The sequence below is a fragment of the Monodelphis domestica genome, chromosome 1, assembly GCF_027887165.1.
Source record: "Monodelphis domestica isolate mMonDom1 chromosome 1, mMonDom1.pri, whole genome shotgun sequence".
In the NCBI taxonomy this organism is placed as follows: domain Eukaryota; kingdom Metazoa; phylum Chordata; class Mammalia; order Didelphimorphia; family Didelphidae; genus Monodelphis; species Monodelphis domestica.
Window position 1 is genome coordinate 187,813,014 of NC_077227.1, and position 20,820 is coordinate 187,833,833.

General features: G+C 38.9%; 1 protein-coding gene across 1 annotated transcript in view; it reads right to left on the reverse strand.

Annotated features, from left to right (window-relative positions):
• GNB5 (G protein subunit beta 5) overlaps window positions 1–20,820 on the reverse strand; it is a 56,801-nt gene that overhangs the window by 19,940 nt on the left and 16,041 nt on the right. The window contains exons 2-5 of the mRNA XM_007479968.3: window positions 13,425–13,561; window positions 10,540–10,581; window positions 9,303–9,379; window positions 2,100–2,232 (exon numbers count right to left, since the gene is read on the reverse strand). Coding sequence (XP_007480030.2) covers window positions 2,100–2,232; window positions 9,303–9,379; window positions 10,540–10,581; window positions 13,425–13,561 — 389 coding nt within the window. The remainder of the gene's footprint in view (window positions 1–2,099; window positions 2,233–9,302; window positions 9,380–10,539; window positions 10,582–13,424; window positions 13,562–20,820) is intronic.

Consider the following 20,820-nt stretch of genomic DNA (forward strand, 5'->3'; position numbering starts at 1 on the left):
CAGCAGGGAGGGAGACCATATAGATATGAAACTTTAGAAAACATGTGGAAAGTTGTTATTAAATTTTTTTAAGGACACTGCCTTTGTCTGTTACTGCTGTGCCAACATCCTGACAGCAGCTGAGGCAGAAGTTTGACTGCTTTTACCCCAGGTGGCTGAGAAGAAGGTTAAGTTGCTCCTGGAGGATGGAGAAGGAGGTGGGACTGAATGTCTGGGAGTTTACTATTCCACATGTAGTATATCTCACACACACATACACACAGCGCTAGAATGTTAAATAAGGGATCTCATTCTTCCCTTTTGTAAAGGGGAGAGACACTATTCCCCTTCCCTTTCCTTTTCTGCCCATGCCAGAGCACTAGGCACATGAATGCACTAAATGCAACCTGAAAAGGTCAGAGAGAAGAGAAACTCCTGTTAGCAGTTACTCTGGAGCCAGTAAGAGCCAACCAAGACCCGCCGGGCATCATGCAATAGCTCATTACGTTTGGCAGTTTGAGGAAACAGGACTAGAAGTTTTCTAAATCCATGACCATATTTTCAAATCCTCAGTTGGCTCCAGAGTCCAAGAGCTACTCCAAAAACACAAGGTCTGGATTCAATTCCAGATGACTCACTCTAGTCTAGACTTGCTCCTGGAGATTTGTAAACTTCTGGTAAAATGACTTAGGATTGATGAAAGAAATAAAAAGACTTAATTAAATTGCCAAAGTTGAGATCTAGTTTCAGTTTTGGTATGACGATTTGGTTCTATGCTTTATTTTTTAAAGTCTAATTTAGGTTGATAGATGCATCTCTGTCAGGGACCTTGGGGGCAATATAGATAAATGTCCTTATTTTACAGATGAGGAAACTGAGTCCATGAGAATTTGATGTCTTCCCATTGATTAAATGTTGTGGCATTTAAGTTTTTCATCTTATTCAATACCTAGCAATATTTAGCACATATAGAGAAGCTTGCTATGTTCACAGCACAAAACATATATGTATATGTATGTAAAATGTGAGCATATCACTCTAGCTATAGTAACAGACAGATGAACACAGGAAGTCTTCAATTATCCCTACATTTTCAAAGGAGAATTCTTTTGCTCAGGTTTTACGATTCCTGTTATCAGAACCACTCCCAATCCAGGTCCTGATCCTTTTAATTGACATATTTAAACTCAATATATGGGGTGTTCTTAAAAGAGTTTTAAGCTACTGAAGCTTACAACTGTACTGTGACTTTGGAATGCCCTTTATATAGAAACCAAGATGTAAAAGTTTAAGTAACTTCATTTGACTCTAAATTTAGTAACTCTTTCCAGTTTTACCATGCTGGTTAAATTCATTGCAATAGTTCCCATTTCTGCTCCCCAGTATGTGGGAAATTGATGATTTACATAAAAGCCATTTTGGAAGGTCACCCTTTTTGGAAATTTATATAACCCCTGGGCTCCGGACTCAGCACTCCAGGTGCCCCAAAGATAAATTTCCAAAGGGAGACCTTCCTAAATGGCTTATTGACTATTCTAAGAAGTTTACTAAATTTAGAGCTTGTTTCACCATGAGTCCTCTGGAAATGGGTTACAGAAACTCCTAAAAACTATGTTGGGCATGGAAGGGTAGCAATATGTCAATATGTACAAGCAGAAAGCTGATCCTCAAGAATCTGTGAATTCACTGATTATTGAGGAAATTAAGACAATTTACGAAGAAGAACAGAAATTCCTTTAGAATGGAGGTTTTTGTATTGTGGTGAAGCCTAGGAACTGCTCTTCAGAATCATGTCTTAAATGCAAAAAACAAGATGCACAGAATTACAAAGAATACCAATTATATGAAATAGTCATGAAAATTTAAATATAAAAACAAGTTTCCAGATTTCAGGTACTAAGAATTTCTGCTTTAGGAGAAAACTTTGCCAGAATACCTAGAACCACCAAATTTGAGAGCTAGAAGGGACTGGAGCAATCATCCAGTTCAACCAAAAATGAAAAGAATCCCATTCAGTAAGGACTACCCAAGTATTCTCCTTCTCTGTATCTCCTCCGGTCCGTCCACTCCATGGGTGTGCTTATAAAGTTAAGCAATGGCAATTTTGGGGATTTGTTTACCTGCATATCCGAGTTGGTGAAGCTGCAGGCTGAAAGGTAGTTGGTATGCATTGCGACAGACTTCTTTTTGGCAGCCATGTTTTCATTTTTGTCAAAAGTCAGTGGATACACAGAACACTTATTGTCCAAGCCACTAATATGGAAAACAAAGAAATTCCACATGTTGATACTACATAGGGGAGAAGCATTGGGGAAGGTGGGGAAATTCATATGAGTCTTTGAAATCCTTTTTGTTTATTTGTTTCTGAAACACACATTGTCAACTTCATATTGTAGATGCTTGGAGAATCATGTATTTTCTGCTCTTTAAAAAAAGTATAATGGAAATGGGTTTTGAGTGATAATACATGTATAACCCAGTAGAATTGCTTGTCATCTCCAGGAGGGGGGAAGGAGGACAACATGAATCATGTAACCATGGAAAAATAATAAATAAAAATTATAAAAGACTTATAAGTTGATGCTAGTTTAGTATTTAATATGATTCTTTTGTATTTAAGATTATAAAGCATTTTGAAGTTTGCTGAATTATCAAATGACCACAGGATACATCATCACCACCACCATCCTGTCATCATAATGATAAAAGGACTCTGTAGTCCCTTAAAAAAATCTGTGACCAATCAGTCTACTCTGGAACTCTGGAGTCCTCCAACTTGGGAACTAGACTTTGTTTTGGACAAAGCCCCTACTCCTTACACACACACACACACACACACACACACACACACACACACAGCCCTCTTCCCTCCATATAGGCCAAAAATGAAGCAGAAGAAATCAGAGTTTCTTCTTTCAAACTAGTTGGAGTAGGGAAAGGAAAGGAGAGCAGTTCAGCGGGTTGTTTCAGGAGGCAGGGAATCTGTGAACTTGTTTTAAAAATACTTTGATAATTTTATTTTAATATAATTTTTTCCTTGTAATTATAAGCATTTTGTTTTAGGCATCTAAAAACATTGTTCTGGGGAAGGGTCCAGAATCACCAGACTCATAAAGGGACCTATGACGCAAAAATGGTTAAGAACCTCTGACCTAGAATATTCTGGCTGTTGTAAATGTTACACTGGAAAAACATGTGACATTATAATACTCTGCCTAGAGGTTCTTTTTTTAAATTAAAAAATCTGAAAATATGTTCAGGAAGTTTACATTTACCCAGAGTAAACAGTTACTAATGATAGTGTATATATGTGACAATGTATTAATTATATTGTTGTTCAGTTGAGTTTGACTCTTTGTGACCTCAATTTAGGGTTTTCTTGGCAGGGAAAATGGGAGTGACTTGCCACTTCCTTCCCCAGCTCGTTTTTATAGATGAGGAAACTGAGGCAAATAGGGACTTGCCCAGGGTCATGGTGTCTGAGGCTGGATTTGAACTCAAGTCTTTATGACTCCTATCCACTGTGCCATCTAGATCCCTGGGATGGATTTTACCTGCATTCAAAGTGAGAGAATGCATCCCCCCACTAACAATGTCATAGATTTTAATAAAAAGAGAACTAAAGAAGTTCATCTCATTCTTATATAGTTCTTTTCTTCTATCTTGTTTTATTTAATTCTCATTCATAATAACTTGATGCAGTAGGAAGGTGGGGCAGATGTGGGAGTTAAGGTTCAGAGAGACTTAAGAGCTGGCTCAGGTGGCTGAGTCAGATCCAGAACCTGGACCCTCCTTAGTGAAGATATTTCTAGGATACTATGCTGCAACAAATATGGCTTTATAACATTCTGGAATTGTTGCCTTAATTCCTCTTTATTGGAAGGCTCAACGAGGGATACCACAGTTTGGGAGAAGAATGTGGAAATTGGAAAGGGTCATTTGGAAACTCATAGATTGGTGATCTAAACAACTTGGAAGTTCCTTCCAAAGAAGCAGAACACAAGCTGTCCATGTCTTCTTACCCATGTGATCTTTATCCATATCCATCCTTAAATTTTCCACTTAAATTGGCAAGGGTCCACCCAACCTGCTGGAGGCAGTCCTTGCTTTCTCCTAATGTGGGAAGGCACTAATGGCTCACTCCCTTGCCCTGAGCATGTGTCCAACTCATCTTTGTCTACCATGTTTCCTTGATGACATCTTTTATTCCTATTCTTTGAGTTTCCTCATTGTTGTACTCACATATAACATGTGCCTCTCCTCTGTCCCCTGTGATATTCATTTTTAATATTTTGATGATTATTATATTTCATTTCTTGTTGCCAAATGGCAATGCTACTAGAATGTTGATATTAAAAAGATGATCTCTTTCTTTCCATGGGAAACTTGGGAGTCATTAAAGGAACTTTGCAATTTCTTGAAGGTAACCCAACTGACTTCTCTTTCTGTTTCTAAGTCCAATTTATGGTCCATCTATATTGTTTGTTCCATATATATTTTTTATATATGTATATATACACACTAATGGAAAATTTGTATAATTTGTCTATTCAAAGGCAACTCATCATCTAGGCAAGAGCTAATCTTCATCCACTTGGTATTTCCTGTGTGGATGATTATATGGAGATCTTTTGAATGGTTATAGATCTCTTTTAGAAGGTAGTGCAGTTTTATGGATTTTGATGAAAACAGGGGCATTGGAGGCCTTCATTGTCCAAATTAAAATAGTCTTTCAATTGGGCTTTGTGCTGGCATCTATTGAATCACAGTGGTCAATATTTTTTTGCAGAGCATACTCTCCATTTGATGCTTTAATTTGTATTTAAAATTAGATGGTCATTTAACAGGCTTATTTCTGTTGCTATATCTTGGAAGATTTTGATGCATGGATAGGAGATACCTTGTTGTAAAAGAGCCTTTAAGGCAGTGTTTTGCTTGGTTGCCTCAAATGCTTTTTCATAATCAACAATAAGCACAGGGCAATTTTATATTTTCTGCCTGTGGCTTACACTGCCTGTGAATGGGTTTGGTGACATACATAGACCATGTAAGCATCAGAAAACCAGATTCATAAATAAAGATTGAAGTTTTGAAGCTACTTAGTTAGCAGAGGTATTTTAAGGGAAAGACATAGTCAAGTGACTGCATGAGTTTAATAATTTCTAACTTACTTTAACCTTGGGCTACTATTTAACTTTATCTAGAGATTCTTATAAAATCCTAGCAACCAGGTGTTTTCATTCTATTCTGAAACAGAAAAAAAATAATCAAGGTTGTTGTAGAGGGGATTTCAGCTCAGATATGTGATAGAAAAGAGAGCTCTTGAGTTTCCACCCACTCTGAGACTGTACTTTCCTGAAACTAAAGCCAAAAGAAGACTTCTCAATTTGTAGGAAGAAATATTTAGGTTAAAGATTATAAATTATAAAAGATAACTTTCCCATTTGGGAGGGTTGTTAGATACTAAATTAAAAAATGAAATAAACTCTCGACATAGGCTTTGAATGTCCTTTCCCTGAAAGCTCTCAGAATGTTGTAGATAACCATCTCTCCTGAACCGAGAGAACACTTAGTCCTTTACTGCACTGTGATTTTATGAAAAAGATATTGTAATGATTCTAAACATCTTTTTATTTTTGTTTTCCCAAGCCCTTACTTTCTGTCTTAGAATCAATAATAAGTATCGGTTCCAATGCAAGAAGAGAGGTAAACGATGGGGGCAGCTGGGTAGCTCAGTGGATTGAGAACCAGTCCTAGAGACGGGAGGTCCTAGGTTCAAATCTGGCTTCAGCCACTTCCCAGCTGTGTGACCCTGGGCAAGTCACTTGACCCCCATTGCCTAGCCCTTACCACTCTTCTGCCTTGGAGCCAATACACAGTATTGACTCCAAGACTGAAGGTAAGGGTTTAAAAAAAAAAAGAGAAGAGAAGTAAACGTAGCAATTGGGGTTAAATGACTAGTCCAGGGAGATTTTGAGGTCCTATTTGAACCCAGGATCTCCTGTCTCCAAGTCTGGTTCTCTATACACTCAGCCACCTAGCTGCCTCCATTCTGAACATCTTAATGTACACTTAAAGGTTAGACTATATAGACAAAGCTGGGTAATTCCCAAGCCACCAAGTCCTTAGACATTATTTTTTGTTCTAAAAATCCTCCTGGTAGTTCTTGGTGGTCTAGAAGATAGAGCATTGACTCAGGAAAAGCTGAGTTCAAGTCAGGTCTTGGATACAAACTAGATGTGTGACCATGGGCAAGGCACTTCACCTCTGTTTGCCTCAACTGTAAAATGGGGATAATAACCTTTGTCTTCCTTCAAGGGTTGTTTTGGAGGTCAAATGTATTAGCACATAGTAATTGCATAATAAATGCTCATTTCCTTTCTTCCTCCACTACTCAGGTTAACAGGTTATCTTCTTATAGAAACAGAGCAGCAATTTTAGTTGCATGGAACAGGAGCCCTTTTCTCTTGACTTTAGAACTGACCAGAACCACATTTACATATCCCCTTTCTGAATGACCAGCCTCTACTACTGATTCCATTTCTCTGTGCAGGGGCAGTAGGGGGCTTCATCAGTACCCTTGGATTGCTTTTTTTTTTTACCACCAAGTAGAAACTCCTCTCCTTCTGAATGTTAGTTCTGATAGCCAAGGTGGGTCACCTAATGAGCTTAGGGCTTCCTTCCCCTTTCTCCCTGCCATAACGCCAGCTCCTGTTCTTGTTCTCCCCAGCTCCAATTTCCTGCCCTGACTTCCTTCTTTCTACCTCTTCATCCCTGGGAAAAGTGGCTGTTTTACTGGGAGAGGCCTGAGTCACCCTGGAATGTGCTATGTTGATCAGCAACAGCTGATTGTGCAGAAGGACTCCACTGATACTCCAGGAAAGGACCGAATCTGATGCTTACCTCTTTCCATTTATGGAGTACAGACTGTTAGCTTGTCTTCTTGTTACAACTGAGTCAAGATAAGGAAAGTGGCAGGGATCAAATGGACCAGAAGCAAGGATTAGGCTCAGACACAGACATTCACCCCAGAGTATAAGAAACATGCCAGGAGTCCTGGGTAAGCCCCAGGAATCACTTCACATAACAACCTGCACTTGAGCTCTTACAAGAAAATCCAGGATATCAAGGCTGGCTTGGAAAGTCTCTGTAGGAGGGTCAGCTTTGAGATAAAGCAAATGCTAGGCAGTCTGAATTGAGCCCCAAACAAATAACTTTCACTGAAGAGCTCTATATGACTAGTGTAGTGGATAGAGGACCAGCCAGGAGATTCAAGAAGTCCTCGGTTCAAGTCCCACATCTGACTTAAAGTCAGAGTAGCAGCTGTGATCTTGGGCAAAGGGTATTCGCACATCCCTAAACTGAACTCCCTAAACTGACAAAATCACAGGTTTTGTCCAACAACCACAAATTGCTACAAAGAGTAAAGTATGAATCTCTTAAGCTTATTTTTATCCAAATGAACATTAAGTAAAAGTGAAGAAATAAATTACAAAAAGAAAGAACACTATTGTCTTTCTCGGTCCCTTTGAGAAGGGAATTACCAACCATGTTGTGCTTACCTTCTTTGTGGGTGGCTTACACTTTCTGAATGTTTTATCTTTTGCCAAGGACAAGACAAATACTTTTTTGTTCCCATATAGTATTTTTAAAAAATTCCTACCTTTTGTCTTAGAATAGATAAATTTCATACTTGAAAAAAATTTTTTCAAGTATGAAATTTCCCAATGGTGAAATTTCCAACATTTATAAGTCTAAGAAATTTTAAGGTTTACAATACTAAGGTAATAGGGGTTAAGTGACTTGCCCAGGGTCACACAGCCAGAAAGTGTCTTGAGGCCAGTTTTGAACCCAGGACCTCCTATCTCTAGGTCTGACTCTTTATCCACTGAGCTACCTGGCTGTTCCCCTGCCACTATTATCCTGGACAGAAAAAATGTGTGGCACGATCTGCCTCCCACAGCAGCATATTTATATGTTTGATTGTTCTCCACCCCCTTTTATTTGAGCAGATTATTCAACCACCCACTGCTCAAATTTCTCCAGTTTATTAAAAAAAAACCCATTTGATTAGCATCTGCCTCTGAAGTACTTCAGGAGTCTGGATATTTTTTTTCCTATGAAAACTTTTATCTTCTGTCTTAGAATCAATACTGTGTATCAGTTCCAAGGCAGAAGAACAGTAAGGGGTTAGGCAACAGGGATTAAGGGACTGGCCCAGGGTCATACAGCTAAGAAGTGTCTGATGCCAAATTTGAACCCAGCACCTCCTGTTTCCAGGCCTGGCTCTCAATCCACTGAGCTACCCAGCTGCTCCAGGAGTTTGACTATTTTAGCTATATTTATGTGGCTGAGAGAGGGACTGCAGGAAAAAGGAACTAAGAGAAGGAGGTTAGGGAGTTTCTGGGCATAGACTTTTTCACTTTCTTTTTTTGGGGAAAGGAGGGGACAGCACATGTTTTAAACTCATAGTCTTTAATAAAAACATAGACTATTTTCCTAGGCAGGTATATGGTTCAGTGGATATAAAGCTGGACCTAAGTTAGAAAGACTTGAGTTTGAAATCTGCCTCAGACATTTACTAGCTATATGACCCTGAGTAAGTCATTAAACCTTCCTCAGCCTCAGCCTCATCAACAGTTTCCAGAGTTGTTGTGAAGATAAAATGAAATAATATTTGAAAAATTTGTAAATAATACTGTAAAGTGCTTTGCAAACCTTGAAATGCTATATAAATGCTAACTAGGTATTATGGATATAGAGGCAGCAAAGCATGGGCCATAAAAAGCTGGCCTTGGAGTCATAAAGACCTAGGTTCAAATCCTGCTTCCTGCTCATATTGGCTGAGTGACCTGGAGTAAATCACTTAATCTTTTAATCCTCTGGGGACCTAAGACAGTAAATTTCAGAAAAAGTGTTGACCTGAACTGATATAGGGAGTTTCCTCACTGTAAATTCCCTACACCAATGAATTCATATGCATAGTATAAAAATATATAGAAGAGGAAGTTCAGGTTTTACTCCTTAAAAAAATTATTGGAGGAGCAGCCAGGTGGCCCAGTGGATAGGGAGCCAGGTCTGGAGATAAGAAGTCCTGGATTCAAACCTAGCTGTGTGACCCTGGACAAGTCACTTAATCCCGATTACCTAGCCTTTACTGCTTTTCTGCCTTGGAACTGATATTTTGTATCAATTCTATAACAAAAAGTAAGGGCTTAAGAAAACTCTTACTGGCAAATCTTTTCTAAGCGACATGAATGGGGCATTTCTTGCCAAAAGACAAGGAAATGAATCTGACTGAAAGGTTGAAGCATTCTACTTACCCACAAGCAATGGCACATCCTGATGGGGCATAGGCGCACGCCATCACCCAGGTACAGGGCATAGTAACTGCATGTTCCTGAAACATACATAAATGCAGAAAGATGTTTTTTGGACAAAGTTATTTGTAAGTTTAACTGGAAGCAAATATCATGTCAGAGATAGATTTCTCATGGAAAAATATATCTGCAAGAAAATAAATTTCTTTTTTTCCCCAAAACGTTCCTCTTGTCTAATAGGTCAAAAGAAGCCAAGGGACTGGATTTGGGAGGGCTAGTGTCAATCCTAAAACCGATATACTTGGCTGTAAGGTTTATGGCTTCTGCTTTTTTTTTGCCAGCAAGTGGCAAATGCCATGCACCAGAGCACAACATTCAATAACCATTTCCCAATGTTGGCTTCATTGTGCTGCCCAAGACACGGGAGACTGCAGGATACAGGCAGGGATTCCCTGATCATGAACTTTCTGGAACCAGACATTCATACACACTAAATAAATCAGATACTTCTCTCTTTCCAATCCGAAAATTCAACTCTTCCTACAAGGGGAATTACAGATTTAAAAAAATCCTCCAATACATAAGCAGAGTCATTTTAAAAAAGTATTCAGTCAATGGAAAATACCGAAAGTGTGCAATCTGAATGCTGTAGTTCCAACTATTGTATGTTGGAATCTATATTTTACATGTTACAATCACAGAATTTATGAAGGAGAATTGGCACAAAGGATGTCATCAAATAAATGCATGAATAAAATAGTTGGGTCACATAAAAAAGCCTGGGATAACTAATGGACGATTCATATATTTCATTGGCATTCTTATGATTTCAAGGAGAAGGAAGAGCCCCGTGATCGTGAGTAGGCTCTTTATGAGATGTTGTGATTTGCATGTGAGGTTTATGGTTAAATAAATTAAATCTCTTTATTGATTAATTAATTATTAAATAAAATATCTTTAAACAAGACTGGAATCTAAGCCTTTCTTGAGCTACGGTTCCATTTCCAATTCCCTTTCTATGATGCTGCCTTCTCAATTTTCCATACTAGCTGGAGAGTCACTCATGAAAATTCTCATGATCCTTTTCCTAGCAGAAAGGGGACAACAGTTTTATATTTGTGACTGTATACCTATCAGTAGGTTCAACATACACTTATTTGGTACCCACTGTGTACAGGGACTATACGCTTCTTAATGGATGCTATTTCATAATCATGAAGACTTTGGAAAAATGCCTTACCTTATTAGTTGTGAAGGAGTCCCACACTATCACCTTCCCATCCTAAATGGAAAAAAAAAAAAAGCCAGATCTCAGTAGTATCTCCAAACTTCCAACAAATACGACCTGATCCTTTGGGACTATAAATCTACTCTCATTGGAGAAAGGATAAAACATTGAGGCATATGAATGTAATAGAATATTCTCACACTGTAAAGAATGGAGAATATGAAGAATTCTGAGAAATATGGGAAACTTTTGTTTTTGATGAGATCAAAGAAAGGACAACAAGGGACAACACACCCAATGACTGTAACAATGCAAATGAAAATAACACCCGGAAGATGGGAGAATTCAGATTAAAATAGAAAATCCAGGGTTGTTTTCGGATGATTGAGTTAAAAGCATACTCCTTTCCTGATAAAAGTGGTAAAACTGATACAGTGAAAGGCTCCCTGCATTGTCAATTGCAACTGATCTAGTTGATTTTTTTCTTAATAAAAAAACTACTAGGTTCAGGGGGAGTGACAGTGGGGAAGAAGGGTATAGAGATGTAACTGATGTGTCCAAACAAAACTCATCAATTTGAAAAAATGGAACATTACTTTAAAAAATCCAATGTGAAAGCCTCAGCTATCTGGGAAATGCAAGTCCCCAAATTCTCCTTGTCCCTATGAGTAGATATCTATTCTTATTGGAATAAATGCTTAATTTCCCACTTTACATTATTTGCATAATGCAGAAAATAATCTGCTTGATGTAGTCCACTATAAAATACAATCATATGTTTCAAACAATTATACATTTCAAACATTTCAGATTCTATTCACAATGCTCCAAACCCTTAAGCTTGCACACAAAAGATTATAAACCTGAAATTATTTTCAGGTAACAGTTGGAGAAGATCTTGGGATTTGACTGGCTTTAACTGTCACTCCTGATTCTGGCTTTCCACTGAGCTAGAAAGAGGATCTTTGCTCTGGCATTCCCCTTGGGAATCCTGATCTTGGGGAAAGATTTGGATGTTCCTGGGTGGGACGTCTGCCTTGGAGGAGACCTGCTTTTCCCTGGAGTACAGAGACCAACTTGTCTGAGAGCTACCAAAGACCACTTGGCTGAGGTAATCCCAAGGGTTTGTCACCTAGAACTCTGGGTTACCTAGGAAGCGGACCCCAGGTTTGAGAGGGAATTCAGGTTACTAGTGAGTCCTGTCTTCTTAGCTTTCTTAATGACAATCTGGGTAGTTAGGTTCGCAGATAGTCAGATAGCATTTTGGGGTTTTAGGTAAGAGCAGGGAGTGGACAGGCAGGGTCTAAAGAAGCAATAGAGTACCTCTCTTGAGGCACATAGAAGGTGGATCTGAGCTTCGTACCCTTTCCCTTTACCCCAGTTATCCAAATAAACTTGGTTTCAAAAGCCTAAGGTTTAGTGCTTTGCTGACCCTGGGAAGGTCCCTAGGTGGGCGTTTCTCATCGCCCATCCACCTAGGTCTTTCCCAAACAATCTACCTCCCTTTGGAGGAAGATTTTTATATTAGGGTAAATAATTTTGTAGTCACTCCCTCTGGATCTCCAATAGGATTCTTTGTCTATTCACTTCCATTCCCTTTTTCTCTTATATAACTGTAGGGAGTGTGTATTCCATTCTAGATCCATTTCCCCCCACAACACATTAATTCCTAAAGGTCTTTCCAGATTTCTTAATATTTTGTGCAGCTTTCAGTTTTAGTGGCACCATAGTGTTTTATTACATCAATATAAAATGTTTTTAATCATTCTCCTACTGTTGGACCTGTAGATTGTTTTCTGTCTTATGTAACTACATATAAGGCTTCTATGAAAACTTTAATCAGATCTTAAAAAACAAACAAACAAATCTTTACCTTCTTAGAATTTATACTAAATACTGGTTCCAAGGCAGAAGAATGGTAAGGGCTAGGCAATGGGGGTTAAGTGACTTGCCCAGGGTCACAAAGCTTGATATCTGAGGTTAGATTTTAACCCAGGACCTCCCATCTCCAGACCTGACTCTCTAGCCACTGAGCCACCTAGCTGCCCCTGACCTTTGGATTTTATATGATTTTTTTTCATCTAAAAATAATCAATTATGGAGGCAGCTGGGTAGCTCAGTGGATTGAGAGTCAGGCCTAGAGATGGGAAGTCCTAAGTTCAAATCTGGCCTCAGACACTTCCTAACCTGTGTGACCCCTTTGCCTAGCCTTTACTACTCTTCTGCCTTGGAACCCAAACCTAGTATTGATTCTAAGACAGAAGGGAAGTTCAGTTTAAGAAAAAAATAAAAATAGCCAAACATCTTGAGGAACCATTCTGGTGGAGGATAAAAGATTTTATCTATTTTATCACTGAGATTTTTTATGGATGGAATCCTAACATTTCAAAATGAAAAGGATATTACAGATAATTTAGTTCAACCTCCCCATTTTGCAGATGAGGCAGATAATTCATAACTGAAGTTTTGCTTCAGAGAGTACAAGGTTTATAGGACTTAGAAAAGAATTGACTGTACTGATTTGACTTCTGGGACACTGATATGGTTGAATGAAAGTTACAAGAATTGAGAAGAACTTTGAGAAAGTATATTTTAACTACTATTTCCTTTTTTTTTTTAAAAAAAAGAAAACCTTTACCTTTGGTCTTAGAATTGATACTAAATATCAGTTCTAAGACAGAAGGTCAATTAAAAGCTAGCAACTAGAATTAAGTGACTTGCCCAGGGTCACACAGCTAGGAAGAGTTTGAATCCACATATGCAGGACCTCCTATCTCCAGATCTGGTTTTCTGTCCCCTGAGCCACCTAGTTACCCCCTTTTAATTTCTTTTTACTTAAGTACATGCACCAGAAGCCATTATCACTGAACTTCATTTTGAGACTGAGCATATTTTACCTGAGAAGAGCTCACAATTCTCCTTTTATCTTTACACCAGTCCATGCAGAGGACTTTGTTCCCATGGCCCTTGAGTGTCCTTCTTGTCTTCATCACAAACTGACCCAGAGCCTCCACTCGTTCAGCTACTTGATGCACTAAAAAGAATTGGGTTAGACAAAGGTTGTGTCACATCTGTTGTGGAAAACTATGGCACGTGGAATTCATAGAGAATAGTAACTTGCACCCATATCCAATTCATTGATAAATCATTGATAAATCATTTTTATCTTCATAATATCTTTTGTTTATATTCCTTTCTCTCTGTTCACACAATCACAACCCCAGTTCAGGCTCGTATCACTTCTCACCTGGACTATTTCATTAGTCTTTTTAACCCTTATCTTCTGTCTTAGAACCAGTACTGAGTTCCAAGGCAGAAGAGTGGTAAGGGCTAGGCAGCTGGGGTTAAATGACAGTCTGAACATCATAATGCACATATTAAGTTTAGGGTTATAGACCTGCCATTTGTGTGTGTGTGTGTGTGTGTGTGTGTGTTACCATAGTTGGTCCCTAAAGAATTGGAAACCAAAGGGATGTTCCTCAATGGGGAATGGCTGATCAGATTGTGGTATAGGATGGTGTTGTAAGGAAAGCTGAACAGGATGATTTCAGAAAGAGCTGGAGAGACCTACGTGAACTGATGCAGAGTGAAACAAGCAGAACCAGAACAACATTATTCACAGTAACTGCAATATTGTGGAATGATCAAATGTGATAGACTTTGCTACTAACAGTAATGCAATGATCCAGGACAATTCTGAGGGGCTTATGACAAAGAATGCTCTCCACGTTCAGAGGAAGAACCATGGGAGCAGAAATACAGATGAAAACATGTGATTTATCACTTGTCTATTTGGGTTTATGTTTGGGGGTTTTGGTTTTTATAAGATTATTCACTTACAAAAATGAATAATATGGAAGTGTGTTTTGCATGATAATACCTGCACAACCCAGATTGAATTGTTTGTCAGTTCTGGGAGTGGGTAGGGAAGAAGGGAGGGAGACAATCTGGATCATGGAACTTTGGAAAACTTATGTGGAAATATGCTATTAAATAAAAAATAAATGAAAAATAATTTTAAAAAACAATAGTTGGGCCCTTATCAATTTTCCCCCTATGTAACATGATATCTTAAAAAGGGCAGGCAGCTTAAAAATATTTTCCATTTTAGAACCCACCTTCTATATGAAGCTTCCCTTTCTCTACCTAAGTTATCCTACATTTATCTTGTGCTTATTCTATACACACTTGTATGTATACATATTATCACTTTTGGCAGAATGCAAACTCCTTGAAGGTGGGGATTGTTTTTTTTTTGTCTTTTTCTTGTGCCTAATTCAGGTCTGGCACATAATAGGTATTTAATTAATTTAATTAATTAATGCTTACTGATTGATTGATTGATTGATTGATCTATATAGGACCATATATCTTCCAAATTGTCATCAAATGTATTCTCATTCTGAGTCTCACAACAGCCTGTGATCCTCATAGGACAGGAATGACTGGTCACTTTATAGAAGAAGACACTAGTTTGTCTGCGAGGTTCTGTGAACATCCCATGGTCACACACATGGTGCATAGGAGAGAGATTACTGAACCCAATAATTATTACATTCAGTAAATGTATTCAAAGAACTTAAATTATAAAATATAAAAGCCTTATCATTGCTATTATTGCTGCTGCTAAGTTCTAGGCACTGAAAGATAAATAAAACAGCACCTGTACTCAAGCTTCCTACAATCCAACAGCTAGGTGGTGCAGTGGATAGAGCCTTGGGAGGCAGGAAGACCTGCATTGAGATCCAGCCTCAGACAGCTGACTAGCTCTGTGACTCTGGGTAAGTCACTTAACCTCTCTCTGCTTCAGATTCGTCAACTATAAAGTGAGAATAATAACAGCACCTTCCTCCCAGCCTTGTTGGGAGAGTACAATGAGATGATATTTGTAAAGTGCTTAGCACAGTTTCTTGCACATAGTAGACCATTAATGAAATAAAATTAAATTATATTAATAAATGCTTGCTTCCTTTCTTCTCAACAGGAAAGTAAGACTGAATTTGATCTAATCCTAGATTCCAATGATATAGGAAACTTCCCACCAATGGAGATGAGCATTTTCTCAGTGACTTACAGTCCTAGAGAACTGCCTGGGGACACTGTAAGTTTGTGGCTTGCCTACAGTCACAAAGCCAGAATCTGTCAGAAGCAGGGCTTGGACCCAGGTCTTCCTGACACGGAGGTCAACTCTTTATCCACTATGCCAAACGTCCTATATGGCATACACAAATAATTATAATACAAATTAGAAAAGGGTTTTCTATTCAAAAGAAGTCAAAGTAGCAAGTCCTGAGAAATGGAGAAGAGAGGGAATTATTTCTAGCTGAGGGATCAGGGGAAGCTTCATGGTGGGGACAGTAGCAGAGCTGATTCTTGAAGGAGAGAAGGATGTCAATGGATAAAGATAAGGGATGGAGCAAGATGGTAGCTGGAGGAAGTCCAGATAGACAAGAAGGTCAAGAACAGATTTGTAGGAGGTGGAAAAAAGACTAAAAGCCAAAAGAATATAACAGAAAGATTGACCAGAAAGATAGGAATAAAACCTCTATGTTTATATAGAATGTTTCTGAATTACACCCAGCTCTCCTCCCTCAGTTGGAGGAGCTCTAGGATACAGGGAAGACCTGTCTGTCCTCAATTGGCTTGATTTGCGCCAGTTAAGAGCAAATTATACAATGAAATAAAAAATGAAGCTGCCCATGTCACATGAATTTAAAAGAACATCTCAACTGGAACATTCACTGACGTAGAAGAAGTCAACATCCCAACATTCCCAACACAAGCTCTCAATAGGAACAAGGCTGTCTTTGTAAGGCATCAGGTGGAGCGTTTGATGAGTCTATAGTGTTAGATGTAGATATTTCAAGGAGCCATGGCAGGTTTTGGTGAAAAAGTAAGAAGGTTTTGCATTGCTTCAGTCTGGCAAGATTTCCTTTCACAGGAAACGCAGAGAGTGAAGAACAGGCTAGCTCTTTCAATTAGCCAGCTCCAGTGTTTCCAGGGTAGCATAACAAACTTAAAAATGTCTCCAGTTGTCTGAAAGAAATTTCTATGTCACATCCAAGGCAAATGTTTTCCTGGGCCAAGCTGGTATTTTGACTAAATCACTCCTGGGCATGCCCAATTCCTGTTCTGTTTCTCAGGAACTTATATAATTTGGAAAGAAGGAGAGATAGGAGGTCCAAGGACTGGCATTTGCCACTTACTACCTATGAGATCTTGGGCTGGCACATGACCTCACTTCTCTCAGCCTTAGTTTTCTCATCTGTAAAATGAGAGGGTAAAGCCAAGAGTGATTAAATGATTTCCCTTCTACTATGTTTTATCTCCTCAGCACTCAGCACAGTGCCTGGCACATAGCAGGTGCTTAATTAATGTTTACTGATTGATTGATATAATGAATGCAATTAATTAATGGTTAGGTAAGAATTAGACTTTTGGTTTCCTGACTCCCAACTCAGGGTCCTTTTCTCTGTACTATTTGAACTGGACCTCAAAGGGCACAGACCAAAAAAAGGGAGGAAAAAGCCCAGTTGAGTGAGCTGGGAGATGTTCCTCACTGGTTAGTGGTCAGTCAACAAACTTTTATTTCCTTTTTTTTAAACACTTGCTATATATCAGGAAATGCTCCAGGAGATGGAGAAGCAAAGAAGGAGCCATTACATTTGTATGGGGAAGACAACATGTAAATAACAAGATCCACATAAGAGAGATAAAGAGTGGAGAAAGCTAATCTAAAAAGAGAAGGTTCTACTCACAGCTGCGGGTGGGCTACAAAGGTGGGATTTGAACTGAGTCTTGAATGGGTCTGGGGGTGCTCAAAGGGGGAGAAGAAGGAGAGGACTTTTCTCTCCCTGGAGAACCTGGGAACCAGGGATTTCTTGCTGTCAGGAGGAGGAGGTGGAGGTGCAGGAAGAGTTGTCAAAGCCCTGGAACGGTTTCATTCTCAGAAATCTTGTTGCTGTCACTGAAGTCACTGGCACTGCTGTTCAGCCATAGCATTCTCTCTCCAGGAGGATGACTAAGTTTTTTGTTTTTAAACCCTTGCCTTCTGTCTTAGAATCAATACTGTGTATTAGTTCCCAGGCAGAAGACTGGTAGGGGCTAGGCAATGGGGGCTAAGTGACTTACCCAGGGTCACACATCTAAGAAGGGTCTGAGGCCAGATTTTTCATCTTTAGTCTTATAGAACGTAGGACCTCCTATCTCTAGACCTGGCTCTCAATCCTCTGAGCCACCCAGCTGCCCCCAGGATGATTATGTTTTAATAATCTCCAATTATTTTTACCATCTCCCCAGACTCCCTCCCCCAAAGTGTGTGTGGATACACATAAATACCTACCTAGAGAGTGTCCCCAAAGTCTCAGTGCAGTGGCAAGCTTTATTAACCTTTGGGACATCCTCTCTATAGTCTTATTTCTATTTTTCCTATAAGACTTGTTATTCTGTTATAAAATGAAATCAGATGAATCTAGGAAGACTGTTTCTTTACAAATACATACTTGTTATTACTCATGATCAAACTATTAAGAAAAAAAAAACCTTACTACTAACTGCCCCCCCCCCCCCCCCATCTCAATTCTTTATCCCTAAGTGCCAGCATTTTTTTTTTGGCATGGACACTTTCCCTAGGCTATGGTGCACTGAACTCAGAAACATTCAGACTGGGTTTGAGACTCAGCTCTGCTACTTTCCCTACTAAATGCCCTTTGGCAGATTGCTTATTTTCTCAGTACCTGGTTCTCTCTTTTTCTGGGCAATGACTTGCCCCAAATTGCAAATTTGTGTTGAGCAGAATAATAATTGCATAATCTGTTCTAAAAGAGTTGACAGGAAGATTAAATGAAATAATGTATGTAAGTTACTTTGGAATTTTTTTTTAACTCTTACCTTCAGTCTTAGAATCAATACTGTGTATTGGTTCCCAGGCAGAAGAGAGGTAAGGGCTAGGCAATGGGGGTTAAATGACTTGCCCAGGGTCACACAGCTAGAAAAGTGTCTGAGGCCAAATTTGAACCCAGGACCTCCCATTTCTAGGTCTGGCTCTCTAACCACTGAGAAACATACCTGCCCCTTGCTCTGTAATTGTTAAGTGCTACACAAATGTGAACTATTAGCGACATAGATCTAGAGTTGAAAGGGGCCTTGGAGATCATCATGTCCAATTCCATCACTTAATAATAAAGGAATGGAGGACCAGGAAAGTTAAATAACTTGCCCAAGGTCACACAGGTAGTGTTAAAGGTAAAATTTGCACTTCAGCCCTCTCCCTCCAGAGACAGTGTTTTTTTTCTGCTCACTCTGATCTTCTCTAGGATGTTCTAGATTGCTCCTGCCAGTCTAAGAGAATCATGAAAACATTTTGCACTTTATAACTTGTACTCTGAAAGGGAATTTCCACACATTTAAAGGAACTTAGTTTGCTCAATGCCTTTGTTATGCTCTGTGTGTGTTTTAAAGCTTTTCAAACAGATCTAGTAACCATACCTGTTTTCTGATATGAAACTAATTTCTGGATTCTCATAGGTGAGATGTGTGTGTGTGCGTGTGTGTTCCCGAGTACTTGCATGTGCGTGTGTTTCACACTTTAATAACTACCCATCAAGATATGCCACTTGTTCAATAAGTGGACCACCCCAATTGTGTCCAAATAAGTGTCCAAGAAGTGTTCAAATCCCAAATCTCAGTTTACTCCTCTTCCCTCCCTCCCCCAAGTATACATCCACATTCTAACATTGTTTAGATTCTAAAATACACAAGGCCTGACTCACCAACTAAAACAGAAATCCTCATGTAGTTAAAGTAAGCATGTATGCAAGCCATTATTTATTTTTCCCAGGATATTTTCCTCTTCTCTTCCTTCTGACACATTCATTCTGAATTCAAATTAACCTTTTAATTTCTACCAACTTCGTGCCAAAGTTTTGTGCAAACACATTTAATTCCTTAGAATTAAAGGGTCAAAAGGATACAGAAGGGGAAAAAAACAACACGACAAACATCACATACATGATATACATGAGAATATGGTTTTTATAAAATGAATGCTTTTTTTTTTTTGGCAGTGGCCTAATGGATCACCTTTCCAGGAATCACCTTAAAAAAAAAAACCCCAAACTATGAGCACTAATGACCAGAATCTTGAAGAAATGATTTCCAACAAAGATATGCTTGGTGTTTATTTAATCTCCCTATCTTGCCATTTCCTTTCTTCTTTCATCTCAGAATGGGGTGGCCTTTCTTCTAGCCAAGTGCCCTTGGCTTGTGTCCTTGATCTTCTCTTTTCCCTTTATCTTTCCTTTGGGAACTTTTTGCACCAACCCTTCCCTTTTCTTGGTCATTTCCAATTTTTCTTTTTGTTGGGTCTTTTCCTTATGACTGTAACACTTATGAAATATCCTCTAGCCTAAAACAAAAAACTCTACCTTAAATTTTTTTCTCTTCATGAAACCATCTTCTTTATCGTCTCTCTTTCACTGTTAAATTTGGTAACGGAGTTTCTGCCCTGTCTCCTCTATTGAAACTGTTCTCCACAAAGTCACCAGTGACTCCAAATGTTTAGCAATATTTTTTTCTTGGTACTCTTCCTCATTGACCCAATTTTTTTTTGCTTCTTTATTTTTATTTATTTTTAAATTTTTATTTAGTCAATTTAGAACATTATTCCTTGGTTACAAGAATCATATTCTTTTCCTCCCTCCCTTCCACCCACTCTTCCAGTAGCCCACATGCAATTCCACTGGGTATTACATGTGTCCTTGATCAGAACCTATTTCCATGCTGTTGATGTTTGCACTAGGATGTTCATTTAGAGTCTACATCCCCAATCATATCCCCCTCGACCCATCTAGTTAAGCAGTTGCTTTTCCTCGGTGTTTTTACTCCCACAGTTTTTCCTCTGAATGTGGACAGTGTTCTGTCTCGTAGATCCCTCCCAGCTATTCAGAATCACTGCTTTGCCACTAATGGAGAAGTCCATTACATTCGATTGTACCACAGTGTATCCGTTTCTGTGTACATTGTTCTCCTGGTTCTGCTCCTTTTGCTCTGCAATACTTCCTGGAGGTTGTTCCAGTCCCCATGGAATTCCTCCACTTTATTATTCCTTTGAGCACAATAGTATTCTATCAACAACAGATACCACAATTTGCTCAGTCATTCCCCAATTGAAGGGCATCCCCTCATTTTCCAGTTTTTTGCCACCACAAAAAGTGCAGCTATGAATATTCTTGTACATGTCTTTTTCCTTATTATCTCTTTGGGGTACAAACCCAGCAGTGCTATGGCTGGATC